Source organism: Scyliorhinus canicula, chromosome 8 (genome assembly GCF_902713615.1).
Source record: "Scyliorhinus canicula chromosome 8, sScyCan1.1, whole genome shotgun sequence".
In the NCBI taxonomy this organism is placed as follows: Eukaryota; Metazoa; Chordata; class Chondrichthyes; order Carcharhiniformes; family Scyliorhinidae; genus Scyliorhinus; species Scyliorhinus canicula.
In genome coordinates, this window is record NC_052153.1 from 117,240,394 (window position 1) to 117,257,242 (window position 16,849).

The 16,849-nt window shown below is 47.5% G+C and overlaps 1 protein-coding gene across 4 annotated transcripts in view; it reads right to left on the minus strand.

Moving 5' to 3' along the window:
- fer (fer (fps/fes related) tyrosine kinase) overlaps positions 1-16,849 on the minus strand; it is a 364,060-nt gene that overhangs the window by 300,918 nt on the left and 46,293 nt on the right. For all 4 annotated transcript variants that reach the window (XM_038805140.1, XM_038805141.1, XM_038805139.1 and 1 more), the window contains exon 4: positions 9,371-9,470. In XM_038805140.1, coding sequence (XP_038661068.1) covers positions 9,371-9,470 — 100 coding nt within the window. The remainder of the gene's footprint in view (positions 1-9,370; positions 9,471-16,849) is intronic.

Below are 16,849 nucleotides of genomic sequence, written 5' to 3' on the forward strand. Positions count from 1 at the left end.
AGGTACCAGTAGAGGAGCTGAAAGATAAGTGGGAGTTAGAGCTGGGGGAACAGATAGAGGACGGGACATGGGCAGACGCCCTGGAGAGGGTTAACTCGTCGTCGTCATGTGCGCGACTAAGTCTCATTCAATTTAAGGTACTGCATAGAGCCCACATGACGGGGACAAGGATGAGTCGGTTTTTTCGGGGGGTGAAGACAGGTGTATTAGATGTTCGGGAAGCCCTGCGAATCATGCACATATGTTTTGGGCATGTCCGGCACTGGAGGAGTTCTGGAAGGGGGTGGCAGGGACGGTGTCGAGAGTGGTGGGGTCCAGGGTCAAGCCAGGATGGGGACTTGCGATCTTCGGGGTTGGGGTGGAACCGGGGGTACAGGAGGCGAGGGAGGCTGGAATATTAGCCTTTGCGTCCTTGGTGGCTCGGAGGAGGATCCTGATTCAGTGGAGGGACGAAAGGCCTCCGAGTGTTAACACCTGGTTAAACGACATGGCAAACTTTATCCAATTGGAAAGGATCAAATTCGCCCTGAGAGGGTCGGTGCAGGGGTTTTCCAGGCGATGGCAACCCTTCCTAGACCTCTTGGATCAGAGATAGAAACTGAGGCCATGACAGCAGCAACCCGGGAGGGGAGGGGAGGGCGGGAGGGGGGGGGAGGGGGGGGGGGGGGAGGGGGGAAAACGACGAAGGAAGTACGGTAGCGGCGGTGGCACGGGCAAGGCCTGCCCGAGGACGCTGCTAGAAATGATAAGTTGGTCTGACTGTCGGTTCGCCGGCGGGGGGGGGGGGGGGGGGGGATGCGCGGGTAGGGGGGGGGGGGGGGGATTCTTTTTCTCTTTCTTGTTAAGTAGGGGGGTTTGACTTTGTGTTGGTATAATTTAAATGTAAATGTAGGGGGGGTTAAAATGTTTGTATTTTGAAAAATTCAATAAAAATTATTTAAAAAAAAAAAAAATGTCATTGTGTGACAGAAACTTGGCTTGACGGGCAAAAATGGCAGCATATAAAGACCCAGAGGCGTGCGGGTCCTACAGGCCACTCTCCCTGATTAATGTAGACGCCAAGCTCCTGGCAAAGGTACTGGCGGGTAGAATGGAGGACTGTGTACCGGAGGTGATTGGGGAGGATCAAACGGGGTTTGTGAAAGGTAGGCAGCTGGCGGCCAACCTGAGAAGATTACTTAATGTGATAATGATGCCCCCAGTGAGTAGGGAGGTGGAGGTAGTGGTGGCAATGGACGCCGAGAAGGCCTTTGACCGGGTGGAGTGGGACTATGGGAGGTGCTCGGACGGTTTGGGTTCGGGGAGGGATTGGTGGACAGGATCAAATTATTATATCAAGCCCCGAGGGCCAGCGTCAGGACCAACAGAGAAGTGTCGAGTATTTTAGGTTGTACCGAGGGACCAGACAGGGCTGCCCGCTCTCCCCGCTGCTGTTTGCGCTGGCCATAGAGCCGCTGGCGATTGCGCTGAGAACCGCAGAGGGTTGGAAGGGGATGGTGAGGGGCGGGGTTGAACATAGGGTTTCTCTTTATGCAGACGACCTGCTCCCGTATGTGTCGGAACCAGTGGCCGGGATGGGAACTATATTGGAAATGCTGAGGAAGTTCGGCCAGTTTTCAGGATACAAATTAAATACGGTCAAGAGTGAAATGTTTGTGGTCCAGGCAAGGGGCCAGGAGAACAGATTGAGAGGGCTACCGTTTAGGCTGGTTGAGGAAAATTTCCGGTATTTGGGAATTCAGGTGGAACGAGACTGGGGCAGGCTGCATAAGTTAAATTTGGCCAGGTTGGTGGAGCAAATGAAGGGAGAGTTTCGGAGATGGGATGCACTCCCGCTGTCACTGGCAGAGAGGGTGCAGACTGTATAGATGACAATCCCCCCTCGATTTTTGTTTATTTTTCAGTGCCTCCCGATCTTTATCCCACAGTCCTTCTTCAAAAGAGTTAACGGGCTGATCATGAGCTTTGTCTGGGCGGGAAAATCCCCGCGGGTGAAGAAGGCGATGCTGGAAAGGAACCGCAGCGAGGGAGGGCTGGCTTTGCCGAGTCTGATCAATTATTAATGGGCGGCCAACATCGCTATGATAAGGAATTGGATGGTGGGTACGGGGTCTATTTGGGAGCGGGTGAAGGCGGCTTCGTGCAGGGGCTCCAGCTTGGCAGCCCTGGTCACGGCTCCTCTACCGCTGCCGCCGGCCAAGTACACCACCAGCCCGGTAATGGTGGCAACCCTGCGGATATGGGGCCAGTGAAGGAGGCATGTGGGGGAGATGGGGGCGTCTGTCTGGGCGCCAATCTGCGACAACCATCGGTTTGCCCCCGGGAGTATGGATGGGGGGGGGGTTCAGAGTATGGCGGCGGGCGGGGGCGGGAAGGATGGGTGATATGTTCCTGGAAGGGAGCTTTGCGAGTCTGAGGAGCTTGGAGGAGAAATTTGGGTTGGTAAGGGGAAATGATTTTAGATACCTACAGTTGCGGGACTTTGTTCGTAGACAGGTCCCATCTTTCCCACGCCTCCCGCCAATGGGGATCCTCGACAGAATAGTCTCTAGGAGGGAAGAAGGGGAGGGTAGAGTCTCGGGTATATATAAGGTGCTCATGAGGGAGGAAGGGTCCCAGACAGAGGAACTGAAACTTAAATGGGAGGAGGAGCTAGGCGGGGAAATGGAGGATGGGCTGTGGGCAGAGGCCCTGAGTAGGGTAAATTCGACCGCGACATGTGCTAGGCTCGGGCTGAATCAATTCAAGGTCATTCACCGGGCCCATATGACGGTGGCTCGGATGAGCAAATTCTTCGGGATAGAGGACAAATGCGCTAGGTGCGCGAGAGGACCAGCGAACCACGTGCACATGTTTTGGGCATGCCCTAAGCTGAGGGGGTACTGGGAGGGATTTGCGGGGGTCATGTCCCGGGTACTAAAAACAAGGGTGGTGATGAGTCCAGGGGTGGCAATTTTTGGGGTTTCGGAGGACCCGGGGGTCCAGGGGGAGAAAGAGGCCGATGTTTTGGCCTTTGCTTCCCTGATAGCCCGGCGACGAATACTATTGGCGTGGAGGGACTCAAAGCCCCCGAAGACGGAGTTGTGGCTTGCGGACATGTCGAGTTTCCTGGGTATGGAGAAAATTAAGTTCGCCTTGAGGGGATCTGTGCAGGGGTTCGCCCGGAGGTGGCAACCATTTATTGACTTCTTTGCGGGAGAGTGAGCGTCAGCAAGGGGGGGGGGGGGGGGGGGGGGGGGGTAAGAGTAGAGTAGGAGGGAAAATATGGCGGGTAGTACCGGTGGGAGAGGAGCGGGCTTGTGCAATATGTTATGATTGAAGTATTGAAAGTACATGGATGTTTGCACATTTTTGCCTTTTTTTGCTTTCTTTCTGATGATGTCTGTAACTGTTTATAAAGCCAAAAACTACCTCAATAAAATTGTTTATTAAAAAAAAAATGGCAGCATAACATTCCTGGATAGGGAGAGAGATTTTAAAAATGGGTGCGGGTGTAGCATTATTGATTGAAGAATCAAGCACAGCTGTGAGGAGGAACCATCTACTAAATGAATCACCAAATGAGGCCGTGTGTATTGATCTCAGAAATAAGAAAGGGGCAGCAAATAAAAAAGGGGCCAGCCACACTGCAAAGGGTGCACTGTAGACCCCCAAATAGTAGCGGGGAGTTAGAAGAGCAAATATGTTGACAGATTTCAGTAATTGTTGGGGGCTTCAACCATCCTATCAATTCGGATACAAACAGTGTGAAGGAGACAGAGGGTGTAAAATTCTTGAACTGCATTAAAGAGAACTTTTTTCACCAGTACGTAACAAGCCCAACAAGAGGGGGAGCAATTTAGTCTGAGGAAATAACAATAATCTTTATTGTCACAAGTAGGCTTACATTAACACTGCAATAAAGTTACTGTGAAAAGCCCCTAGTTACCACATTCCAGCACCTGTTCGGGTACACAGACGGAGATTTCAGAATGAAGCTGGACAAATGGATGAATTAGCAATGGGGAATGATTTGAGTTAGTGACTACAACATAGTTAGATTTAGCATCATTATTAAAAAGCAAAGATGGAACAGAACAGGAGTATGGGGGAAGACAGATTTTAAAAACTGAGAGGCGAGCTGGCAAGAGTGGAGTGGATATAGCTATTAGAAGGAAAAGCGGGAGGCATTTAAAGGCAAGATTCTATGTGCAGTGTAGATATATGCCCACAAAGAAAAAGGGGAGTACTGCCAAATCTAGAGCCCTTTTATTATCCAAAATCAGACAGGCCAAGATAAAGCAGAAAAAAAAAAAAAAAAAGCCATGACAATCACAAAAGACTTAAATACTGTAGAAAGTCGAGAGGAGTTTGGAAAGTACAGGGTTGAAGTAAAAATTGAAATTAGAAAAGCAAAGAGAGCATATGAAAAAATATTGGCAGACAAAAATCGAAGAAAAACGTTTTATGAGTACATTAAGAGCAAGAGACTAAAATGTTTTAGCTACCTGGGGGTGCAGGTGGCCAGGAGTTGGGGGGCTCTCCACAAGCTTAATTTTACCAGGCTTGTGGAGCAGATGGAGGAGGAATTTAAAAGGTGGGACATGGTGCCGCTATCGCTGCCGGGTAGAGTGCAGTCCGTCAAAATGACGGTGCTCCCGAGGTTCTTGTTCCTTTTTCAGTATTTGCCCATCTTTATCCCTAGGGCCTTTTTTAGGAGGCTGACTAGCAGCATCATGAGCTTTGTTTGGGCGCATGGGACCCCAAGGGTGAAGAGGGTCTTCTTGGAGCGGGGCAGAGATGGTGGGGGGCTGGCGTTACCCAATCTCTCGGGGTATTATTGGGCGGCCAATGTGTCGATGGTGCTCAAGTGGGTGATGGAGGGGAGGGGGCAGCATGGAAAAGGTTGGAGATGGTGTCCCGTGGAGGCACAAGCCTGGGGGCCCTGGTAACGGCGCCGTTGCCACTCCTTCCTGCGAGGTATACCACAAGTCCGGTGGCGGCGGCTACCCTCAAGAGCTGGGGGCAGTGGAGGCGACATAGGGGGGAAGTGGGGTGCTCAATGGAGGCCCCGCTAAGGGGGAACCATCTGCTCGTCCCAGGGAACATTGATGGGGGGTTCCAGGGTTGGCACAGAGCGGGCATCAAAAAATTGAGGGACCTGTTCATTGATGGGAGGTTTGCAAGCCTGGGGGAGTTGGAGGAGAAATTTGAGCTCCTCTCGGGGAACATGTTCAGGTACCTGCAGGTAAAGGCGTTTGCTAGGCGGCAGGTGGAGGGATTCCCTTTGCTTCCCGCGAGGGGGGTGAGGGACAGGGTGCTTTCGGGGATCTGGGTCGGGGATTGGAAGATATCTGATATCTACAAGGTAATGCAGGAGGTGGAGGAGGCGACAGTAGAGGAGCTAAAGGCTAAGTGGGAGGGGGAAGTGGGGGAGCAGATCGAGGATGGGACATGGGCGGATGCCCTGGAGAGGGTTAACTCTTCCTCCTCATGTGTGCGGCTTAGCCTCATCCAATTCAAGGTGCTGCACCGGGCCCACATGTCCGGGACTAGGATGAGTAGGTTCTTTGGGGGCGAAGACAGGTGTGTCAGGTATTCGGAGAGTCCAGCAAACCATGCCCATATGTTCTGGGCATGCCCGGCACTGGAGGGGTTCTGGAAGGGGGTGGCGAGGACGGTGTCGAGGGTGGTAGGATCCAGAGTCAAGCCAGGCTGGGGACTCGCGATTTTTGGAGTTGCGGTGGAGCCTGGTATGCAGGAGGCGAGAGAGGCCGGTGTTTTGGCCTTTGCGTCCCTAGTAGCCCGGCGGAGGATCTTGCTACAGTGGAAGGATGCGAGACCCCCAAGCGTGGAGACCTGGATCAATGACATGGCGGGTTTTATTAAGCTGGAGAAGGTCAAATTTGCCCCGAGAAGATCGGTACAAGGGTTCTTTGGGTGGTGGCAGCGTTTCCTCGACTTTCTGGCTCAGCGATAGGGAACTAGGTCAGCAGCAGCAGCAACCCGGGGGGGGGAAAGAAGGGGGGGGGCCTTGATTATGTTTATTTTATTTTATTTAAATTTATTTTCCAGTTCTCTTGTTGTTTACTGGGTTTGGGGGGGGTGGGGGGGATGGGGGGGTTCGATATATGCGTTGCTATGGTCTTGGGGGTGTTATGCTTATTATTATGTTGTTTTATTGTTGCTTGTTACTGTTTGTTGTTATATACTTTGTAAAAAAAATTTCAATAAAAATTTTTTTTAAAAAGAGCAAGAGACTAACTAGAATAACTAAGGAAAAGGTCGGGCCTCAGAGATTTACATGGCAACTTGTACATTGATTCAGAAGATGTGGGCAGGGTTCTCACAAGTACTTTTTCTCTGTCTTCACTAAGGAGAGAAATTATGTAGGCATTTTAATTAAGTGTGAAATATTAGATACAACACATGTAGTGAGAGGCGAAGTGATGGAATCCTTGAATGTGGATAAATCACCAGGGCTAGATGGATTCTTTCCCAGACTGTTGGAAGAAAGCCAGGGAGAAAATAGCAGATGCTCAAGAGTCATCGGCGAGTTCCCAGAGCTTTGGAGTTCTGTGAATATTGTATCGTTATTTAAAATGGGTCCGAGAGATGGACCAGAAAACTAGACTTCAGTAGTCAGCAAATTATCAGCAAGAATTCTGAGAGACAGGATAAACTGTCACTTAGAAAGACATGGGAAAGACAGATTGATCAGGGATAGTCGTTGTGGTTTTGTTGGGGAAAGATTATACCTTATTAACTTAATAGAACCTTTTGAGGAAGTAACAAGGATAATTAATGAGGGTAGTGCAGTGGATGTGGTCTACATGGATTTCAGCAAGACATTTGACAAGATCTCACATGGCAGACTGGCCAGAAAAATGTAATCTCATGGGATCCAGGGGGAGGTGGCAAACTGTATCCAAAATTGGATCAGTATCAGGAAACAGGACAATGTTCGATGGATGTTTTTGCGAATGGAAAACGGTTTCCAGTGGTGTTCCACAGGGCTGTCTTGGGGTCCTTGCTATTTGTTATCATAGAATTTAGAGTGCAGAAGGAGGCCATTTGACCCATTTAGTCCGCACCAGCTCTTGGAAAGAGCACCCTACCCAAGGTCAACACCTCCACCCTATCCCCATAACCCAGTAAGCCCACCCAACACTAAGGGCAATTTTGGACACTAAGGGCAATTTATCATGGCCAATCCACCTAACCTGCACATCTTTTGGACTGTGCGAGGAAACCGGAGCACCCGGAGGAAACCCACGCAGACACGGGGAGGATGTGCAGACTCCACACAGGCAGTGACCCAAGCCGGAATCTAATGAAGAGGGTAGCTGTCAACACCCAAATGATATCAGTGGTTTGGTCGAGTGGGCAGAAAAGTGGCAAATGGAATTCAATCCGGAAAAGTGCGAGGTAATGCATTTGGGGAGGGCAAACAAAACAAGGGAATATTCAATAAACAGGAAGATATTGAGAGGGGCTGAGGAAGGGTCAGGCAACAACTGGAGGACTGTGTGCAATTCTGGCCACCACATTACAAGAAGAACGTAATTGCTCTGGAGAGAGCGCAGAAGAGCATAACAAGAATCTTACCAGGGCTAGAAAAGTGTAGCTACGAGGAGAGATTGGATAGGTTGGAGTTATTTCTTTGGAATAATGAGGGCTGAGGGATGACTTGACTGAGGTGTGCAAAACTATGATGGGAAGAGGTAGAGCGGACAGGATAAAATATTTTCCTTGGTGAAGAATTCTAGAACCAGGGAACATAGATTCAAGATAAGTAGCAGAAGTGTAATGGGGACATGAGGAATAACATTTTTACGCAGAGGATAGTGGGAGTCTGGAATTTGCAGCCCAAGTTGGTGGTGGAGGAAGAGACCCTAAACTTATTTTTAAAGTACCAGGATCTGTGGTATGTGCTGTCAGCTACAAGGCTATGGATCAGGCACAGGAAGGTGGGATGACAAAGGGCACCTGGGTGTCCTCGGGCTGGCATGGACAAGATGGGCTGAAGAACGGCCTTCTTCTGTGCTGTAACCTTTCTACGGTTCCAAGAGGGACCTCAAAGTGCATGTCCACAGGTCCTTGAAAGTTGCAGGTTGCTTTATTGAGCAAGATATTGAATGCAAACACAGGGATGAAAGGCTAGAACTCTATGAAACACTGGTTAGGCCACAGTTGGAATTGAAAATCGCTTATTGTCACAAGTAGGTTTCAAATGAAGGAACTGTGAAAAGCCCCTAGTCACCACATTCCGGCGCCCGTTCGGGGAGGCTGGTACAGGAATTGAACCGTGCTGCTAGCCTGCCTTGGTCTACTTTCAAAGCCAGCGATTTAGCCCTGTGCTAAACCAGCCCTTGTATGTACAATTCAGGTCATCACATTACAGGAAGGACATAATTGCTCTGGAGAGCGTGCAGAGGAGATTAAAAGAGTGTTGTCAGGGCTTGAAACTTGCAGCTATAAGGAGAGATTGGACAAGCCAAGATAATTTTCCTTAGAGCAGGAGGTTAAGGGGTGACCTAATTGAGGTGTACAAAATTATAAGATGCATCGATAGGGTTGGCAGGAAATACTTGTTTCCCCTAGCTATAGGGTCAGTTACCGGGGCATAGATTTAAGGTGATTGGTCGAAGGAGTAGAGGGGACATGAGGAAAAGCTTTTTCATTCAAAGGGCGGTGGGCAACTGGAACTCATTACTTAAGTTGGTGGTTAAAGCTGAAACGCTCAACTAATTTAAAAGGTACCTGGATGTGCATCTGCAGTGTTGTAACCTGCAAGACTACAGATCAGGTGCTGGAAAGTGGGATTAAAATGAGCAGCCAGTTTCTTTTTTCTCTTTTTTTGACCAGTGCGGATACGATGGGCAGAATGGCTTCTTTTGCACTCAACTTTTCTATGGTTTGTTCACAAATGTTTTTATATCAATTTCTAAAAGACTGAGATTATACCTTTTGGCTAGAAAACAAAAATATGGGCAACGGTGGATATATGGAGTTAGGTGACTGATCAGCCGTGATCTGACTGAATAGCACAACAGGCTCAGGAGACTAAATGGTTTACTTCAAATGCCTTCCCAAGATTCCAAGTAAACTGCTAGATAACGTTCATCCACGCTTTTGGTTATCTTCTCAAACATATTACAGTAGATTTAGGAGGTACAACCAATTGCTTTCAAAGCCATGCCATCTACTGCCTGTGACCGGTGATCACCACGGCATCCCTTTAAAAAATTGTTATTTTACATTGCAGAATGAGTCTATTGTTATCCTACATTGCAGAATTAGTCCGAGACCATGCAAAAATTATCAAAAAGGTTAAAGCAGTAATTTTTAGAAAATAAAATCCTGCAACAATTTTCTATTTAAAAGTTACCTTTTGAAAGGGCTTCTTTATATTTTTCCTTGGCAGTGGTGGCTTCTTTTGCCAACTGCCTGTAGGCAGACTTTAGCTTTTCAAGTTCGGTCCTTGTTACCTAAATACAATTAACAAAAACTTCTGTAAACGTTGGAAGATTTGTACGAATCAGCTAAAATTCTGACAATCTGAAGACTAAAATGCTTCCACGTCGACATAAATTAAATTCCTTATTTAGTATAGTACTTATAAAAATGTTTTAGAATTCACCTCAAACTGTCTCGACAAAACGATCGTACTTAACTGTGGGATTTCCCCATTTTGGTCAAATGACAAGGCTTGCTCAGAGTTTGTTGTAATTTCCATGCCGGCTGAGGTTATTCAAGAAGGCCCGTCTTCTCAACCTTTCCCCTCGCCTAATGTGGTGTGATCCACAGGTTAAATCAGCACCAGTTAGTTCTCCCTCTCAAAGGGGAAAGCAGCCTATGGCCATCTGGGACTATGGGAACTTTTTTTTAAACTTAACATCGATTGTTAGAGAACATATAGATTCAACCTTCTCTGCTTCAAAAAAAATGTCAGAAACTCGAAAAAAAAGAGGAAAATATCGAAGACTGCAAGATTCACATTTATTTCGCACTTTCCATGACCACAGGACACCCCAAAATGCTTCACAGTCGGTCAAGTATTTTTGAAATGTAGTTACTGTTGTAATGTCAGAGATGCAGCAGCCAGGGCAGCACGGTGGCACAGTGATTAGCACTGCTGCCTCATGGCAGCGAGGTCCCAGGTTCGATCCCGGCTCTTGGTCACTGTCCGTGTGGAGCTTGCACATTTTCCGTGTTTGCGTGGGTTTTGCCCCCACAACCCAAAGATATGCAGGGAAGGTGGATTGGACAGGCTAAATTTCCTCTTAATTGGAAAGGGGGCAGGGGCGGGGGGGGGAGAAGAGATGCAGCAGCCATTTGCACACAAGAAGCTCAAACAACCTTGCGATAATGACCAGATCATCTGTTTTTGTGATGTCAACTGGTACATGAATATTGCCCAGGACATTGGAGGTAACTACCCTGCTTTTCTCCAAAGAATGTCATGGAATATTTTAATGTTATCTGAGAGGGGAGGTGGGGCCTTGATTGAATATCTCAGCTGTGTCCAACAGCTGCCTCACAGTGCCAGGGTTCGATTATAACCTTTGCTGACTTGGTGGAGTTTGCACTTTCTCTCCATGTCTGCATGGGTGTCTGCGTGGGTTTTCTCCGGGTGCTCCGGTTTCCTCCCCGGTCCAAAGATGTGCAGGTTGGGTGGATTGGCCATGCTAAAATTTCCCCTTTGTGTCCAACAGTTAGGTGGGGTTATGAGGTTATGGGGATAAATTGGGGGAGTGGGCCTAGGTAGGTGCTCTTTCAGAGGGCCAGTACAGACATGATGGATCGAATGGCCTCCTTCTGCACTGTCGGGATTCTATTCTGCACTGTCAGGATTCTATTCTATGATATCCAACAGTTCATCATTCTCTCAATACTGTACTGGAACGTCAGCCTAGATTTGTGTACACCCAATTCGGAGCAGAACTCAAACCCAGAAGCTCCTAACTTAGAGGTGATAATGTTACTATCTGAGCCACTTCGACATACTCAAATTAAAAAATTGTTGTAATAATATGCAAGAGGAATAGTATCTGCCTCCATTAACTAAGATACATAAACAGCATATAATATTGAAATATTTATCCCAAAATGGTGACAAAAGGTGATCAGAGACAATGACATTGTCTAAATGCATCTCCAGGCCACATAACAACTAGTGGTTAGATGGCAGAGGCAAAATATTAGCTTCTGAACTTCCCCGATATCTCCAAGAAATTAAAACCAGGTGGACAAAGCCCAACAGCAACATGTAAAGAGTATCATGTTACCAATTATCAAAGCTATGTTGTGTATTATTCTAAAGAGATTCCTTTCTTTCCAGGCAGGTACACATTCTCCACTTAGTGTGCTACAGCAATATTCAGTGGCAAAATAATTGGTGTACGAAGTTAGGTTAGATGTTATCCATTGTTCAAAAATCAGATATTACTGATATAGGGCTTTAACTCAAGTAACACACAGAAGCTTTATAATTAAATTGAAAGATGTTAGGAGATAAACATTTTTGTTAGAAATTCATTTAACAGGACTTTTTTGTCTCACTCAATGTTTATCTAAGGTTACCCATCAGAAGCCTTATGTAATTTTGGACTTGGCCAAGTCCTTGTGCACTATATCATAGAATTTACAGTGCAGAAGGAGGCCATTTGGCCCATCAAGTCTGCACCGGCCCTTGGAAAGGGCAGCCTAAGCCCACACCTCAACTTCACCTAACCATTTTTGGACACCAAGGGCAATTTAGCATGACCAATCCACCTAACCTGTGCATCTCTGGACTTTGGGAGGAAACCCACGCAGACATGGGGAGAACGTGCAGAGTCTGCACAGACAGTGACCCAAGCCAGGAATTGAACCTGGGACCCTGAAGCTGTGAAACAACAGTGTTAACCACTATGCTACCGTGCCACCCACAATTAAATTATTTTAGCTTGTGAAATAAGGTGACCCGTCTATCTTTATGGGCCATGAGCAAATTGAATCAATGACTAGCACCTGGCTCTTGTTTTCAATCCATACAGCTTAATGAACTCTTGATCAATCTCAAGCAGTGTTTAACAGTTGTCATTATTCTGAAGCGATACAAAATCAAAGATAGATATGTTGCCATTCGAAGATGCAAGCAGACGGTGACTTATTTCAACCTCACGTTGTTAATAATGCACTATGGTGATGTAAATCAGACAATAATAATAATCTTTATTAGTGTCACAAGTAGGCTTATACTAACACTTCAATAAAGTTACTGTGAAAATCTCCTAATCGCCACACTCCAGCGCCTGTTCGGGTAGATAGAGGGAGAATTCAGAATGTCCAATTCACCTAACAAGGATATCTTTCAGGACGCAGACACAGGGGAAAATGTGCAGACTCCACACAGTCAGTGGCCCAAGCCAGGAATTGAACCAGAGTCCCTGGTGCTGTGAAAGTACAGTGCTAACCACTGTGCTACCGTTCCACCAATCAACGGTCATTGTCAAGAGTTATTCTGTTCTCTTGCAACTACCTTTATAACTTTGAATTTGAATGCAAAATCGAAGACCTTTTTTTTTAAATGGGGGATTTGCTGGAATTTACTAGCAACACCTTCAAATATTCCCCTCATTCAAGCAATGATAATTATATTTGAAAAATTCCTCATCATCCTCCCAAAGATTCATCAGAACAAATTAAGATTAAGCAGAAATGTAGCGAACTGCTCACAAAGAGAAAGCTAGAAATTGAAGGTAAACCATCAGAGAGATATTGGCTCGTTTCCACTTCACAGCCACAATTTCCAACTAATAAAAAAAGAACATGCAGAAAATCACAGGTTAGCTAGCACAGAAACAGAAAACCTGACTGAATACCTATGGTCCTTGGGATTGTGAACAATTAAGATGCATCATCTGTGCACAATTCTATCGTACCAGAATGCTTGATCATAGTCACAGTTATTCTAATCTGTGTCTTCCACACTTTATTTAATAATTAAACGTTAAACGAAATGGTGGAAGCTTTATCACCAAAATGATGAAAATAAGTAAAAAGTAGAGGCCAGTTGCTGGAATGGCAGCTGCTCAAGCAGTGCAGCAATCGCATCTCTGGAACGAAATACTTCGTATTCTCGTGCTGCTTCAACCAGAAGATCATAGAACATACATCGGGTCCACCAGCCCTTGGAAAGGGCACCCTAATTATGCCCACACCTCCACCCTATCCCCATAACCCAGTAACCCCACCTAACTATTTTTTGGAAACTGAGGGCAATTTAGCATGGCCAATCCACCTAACCTGCACATCTTTTGGACAGTGGGAGGAAACCGGAGCACTCGGAGGAAACCTACACAGACACAGGAAAACGTTCAGACTCTGCAGAGACAGCAACCTAAGCCCGGAAATGAACCCTGGAACTGTGAACCAACTGTGCTACCCACTGTGCAGAGGTCCAGTAATCGATTATTAATTTTTTAGCGTGCAGCGATCACCAAGCAAGCCAGGCAATCGCTTTCAGTGACCAAATGAAGCTCTCCGAGCCCTCTGCTGAATTTTGTCCGGGGGGGGGGGGGCAGCCCCCAACAATACAAGTCCTTGATATTGTTTGGGGGGGGGGGGGGGGGGGGGGCTGCGGCAGCTGAGTCCAGCCTCCCTGCAAGGCCCCACTTGTACTGATTTGCAGCACAAAGGTCTTGGCCAGTGCAGAAAGGGTTGGTAGTGCCCAATGTTGGTGTGGGAGGTGGGCTGTGGGGTCCATGATCAGGAAGTGGTTTTAATTGTGGCCTGTTGGATGCATTCATGCTGCCACATGGCCTCTGCTATTACTCCTTGGCACAGTGGTCTTAGCCATACCGGTTAATGTGATGGGAGCGTGAGCGGTAGGTGGACTGGCAGCAGGTGGACTGGCAAAGTCCTGGTGTACTTTGGGTTGATGTCAACCTTCTCCAGGAGCTGTCTTGATGCAATCTCTCTCCTCATGCGAGGGGTGGAATGTTGCTCAGAACTGGGAGCCAGGGGAGTTTGAGTTGATTGGGGGGGTACAAAGAATACAGCACAGGACAGGCCCTCGGCCCTGTACCGGTATGACACAAACCTTTGCCATAACCCTCAGCAAGTCCTTGTGCCGTATCCCTCTATACCCATCCTATCCATGTGTTTGTCAATGTGCCTTTTGAACGCCACGATTGTATCTGCTTCCACAACCTCCCCTGGCAACACGTTCCAGGGACTCTCTACTCTGAGTAAAAAACAGCTTTGCACATCATCTCTAAACTTTGCCCACGGACCTTAAACCTATGGCTCCTGTGACTGACCCGTCCGCCCTGAGACAGAGTGCCTGCCCATCCACTCTATCCATGTCCCCAAATCTTGTAGACCTATATCAGGTCACTCCTCAACCTCTTGTCGCTCTAATGAAAAACGTCCTAGTCTATTCAGCCTTCCCACATTGCTAACACCGTCCAGACCAGGCAACATTCTGGTAAACCTCTGCTGCACACTCTCCAAAGCCTCCACATCCTTCTCGTAGTGTGGTGATGAGAATTGTGCGCAATATTCCAAGTGCGTGCGGCCTTACCAAGGTTCTATACAACTGTAGCATGATTTGCCAGTTTTTATACTTGATGTCCCGCCCAACGAAGGCAAGCATTCCGTATGCTTTCTTGACTACCTTATCCACTTGTGTTGCCACCTTCAGGATCTGTGGACCTGCAACTCAGATCTCTGACTTTCCACATTCCTAAGGGTTTTAGCATTTTTCTGTATATTTCCCCTCCATGTTAGACCTACTGTCAGGTGGATGTACCTTTAAGAAATGGGTGTTTTTCAAATAGCTGCAGTGATGTCAGTGTGTGGGTGGAACTGGACTGTCTGTCTTTTACTTGCGTTTTGAGGTTTAAAGCTGCTTTGTGGCTCTGTTTGTGGTTTCATTTTCAGATTTGGAGAGCTGTATTCAAAGCAAGCAGATGTGTAATGATCTCTCTCTCTACAAGCTAAAGAATGCCTTGAGCTCACTTGATGATTTCAAAGTAATACCTGTTTCAATAGAGAATTTAAACCTGCTGTCTTTGTAAAAAACGTTTAACTTATGGATGTTGCTAGGAAAGGTATTAAGGGTACCTATAGAGTATCGTATCTGTGGGGTTATGCGTGTTTGTAGTTGATAAGCTGTTTACTGTGTGTTTATAAAATGTTAACTGGGTGCATAGAATAAACATTGTTTTGTTTTAAAAATAAAGATCTCTGTTACACAACACCTGGAGACTGGACCCTTGGCTTCCCATAACCAAAATCTATTAAAAGTCGTGGGTCAGTTGAACTCCATGATATACTTTGGAGTTTTCTAAACCCTGGCCCATAATACTACCGAAATGCATAATCTCACATTTATCCAGATTAAACTCCATTTGCCATTTATCTGCCCAAGTCTCCAACCTATCTATGTCCTGCTGTATCTTCAGACAATCCTCAACACTATCTGCCACTCCACCAATCTTGGTATCATCCGCAAACTTATTGGGCGGAATTCTCCGCTCCCGGGAAAAATTGGGAGGGCCGTCGTGAACTCGGCCGCGTTTCACGACGGCCTCGGAGGCCACTCCTCGCCCCCTATTCTCCCCTCCCGGCGGGGCTAGGAGCGGCGCTCCGTAAATCTCGGCCGTGGGGGTGTCCCGCCGAGAACGACGCAGCCGGCGCATCTAATGACGTCAGCCGCGCATGCGCAGGTTGGCCGACTCCAGCCCGCGCATGCGCGGCTGACATCATGATGCTGACGGCACGAACCCACGCATGCGCGGTGGCCATCTTTCCACTCAGCCGCCCCGCAAGACGTGGTGGCTTGATCTTGCGGGGCGGCGGAGGGGAAATAGAGCGTCCGATTTGGACGCCGGCCCGACGATCGGTGGGCACCGATCACGGGCCTGTCCCCTCCCGAGCACAGTCGTGGTGCTCTTTCCTTTCTAGGCCACCTACAAGCCCCAATTGGGCTTCTCACTCCCGTTTCACGACGGAAGCAACCAGGTGTGTTTGCTGCCGTCATGAAACGGCCGCGGACGGCAGGCCGCTCGGCCCATCCAGGTCGGAGATTCTCCCACGCCGCGTGGGGAGCGGAGAATCGCGCCCATTAAATCAGCCTGGCTGCAGTTTGCTCCATATCGTTTATGTACACCACAAAAAACAGAGGCCCAAGCACCGATCCCTGTGGAACACCACTAATCACAACCTACCATTCAGAAAAAAATACTTCCACTGCTCCCCTTTGCCTTCAGTGACTGAGCCAGTTCTGTATCCATCTTACCACCTCACCTCTAATCACATTTTGTACCCGTCTGCCACGAGGCACCTTGTCAAAGGCTTTACTGAAGTCCATGTAAACAACATCCACCACCCTCCCTCCATCAATCATCTTTGTCACCTCCTCAAAAACTCGAGCAAGTTGGTACGGCATGACCTTCCCTTCACAAAACCATGCTGCCCATTGCTGATGAGTCCATTTGTTTCCAAATGGGTATAAATCCTGTTCCTGAGAATTCTCTCCAATAATTTGCCTACTACCAACGCCTATAGTTTCCTGGATTTTCCCTGCTACCTTTCTTAAACAGCGGTATACCACATTAGCTAGTCTCCAGTCCTCTGTGATCTCACCCTGTAGCTAATGAGTAAATAAAGATGCAAGTTAAGACCCCAGCAATTTCCTCCCTTGCTTCCCTCAGTATTCTGGGATAAATCCCATCTGGCCCAGGAGATTTATCTACCTTAATATATTTCTAAATACCCAATACCTCCTCCTTTTCGATGTTAACAGATCCAGACTGTCCACACACCCTACCCAAGAATCAACTTCCACAATGTCTCTTTCTTCAGTGAACACTGATGC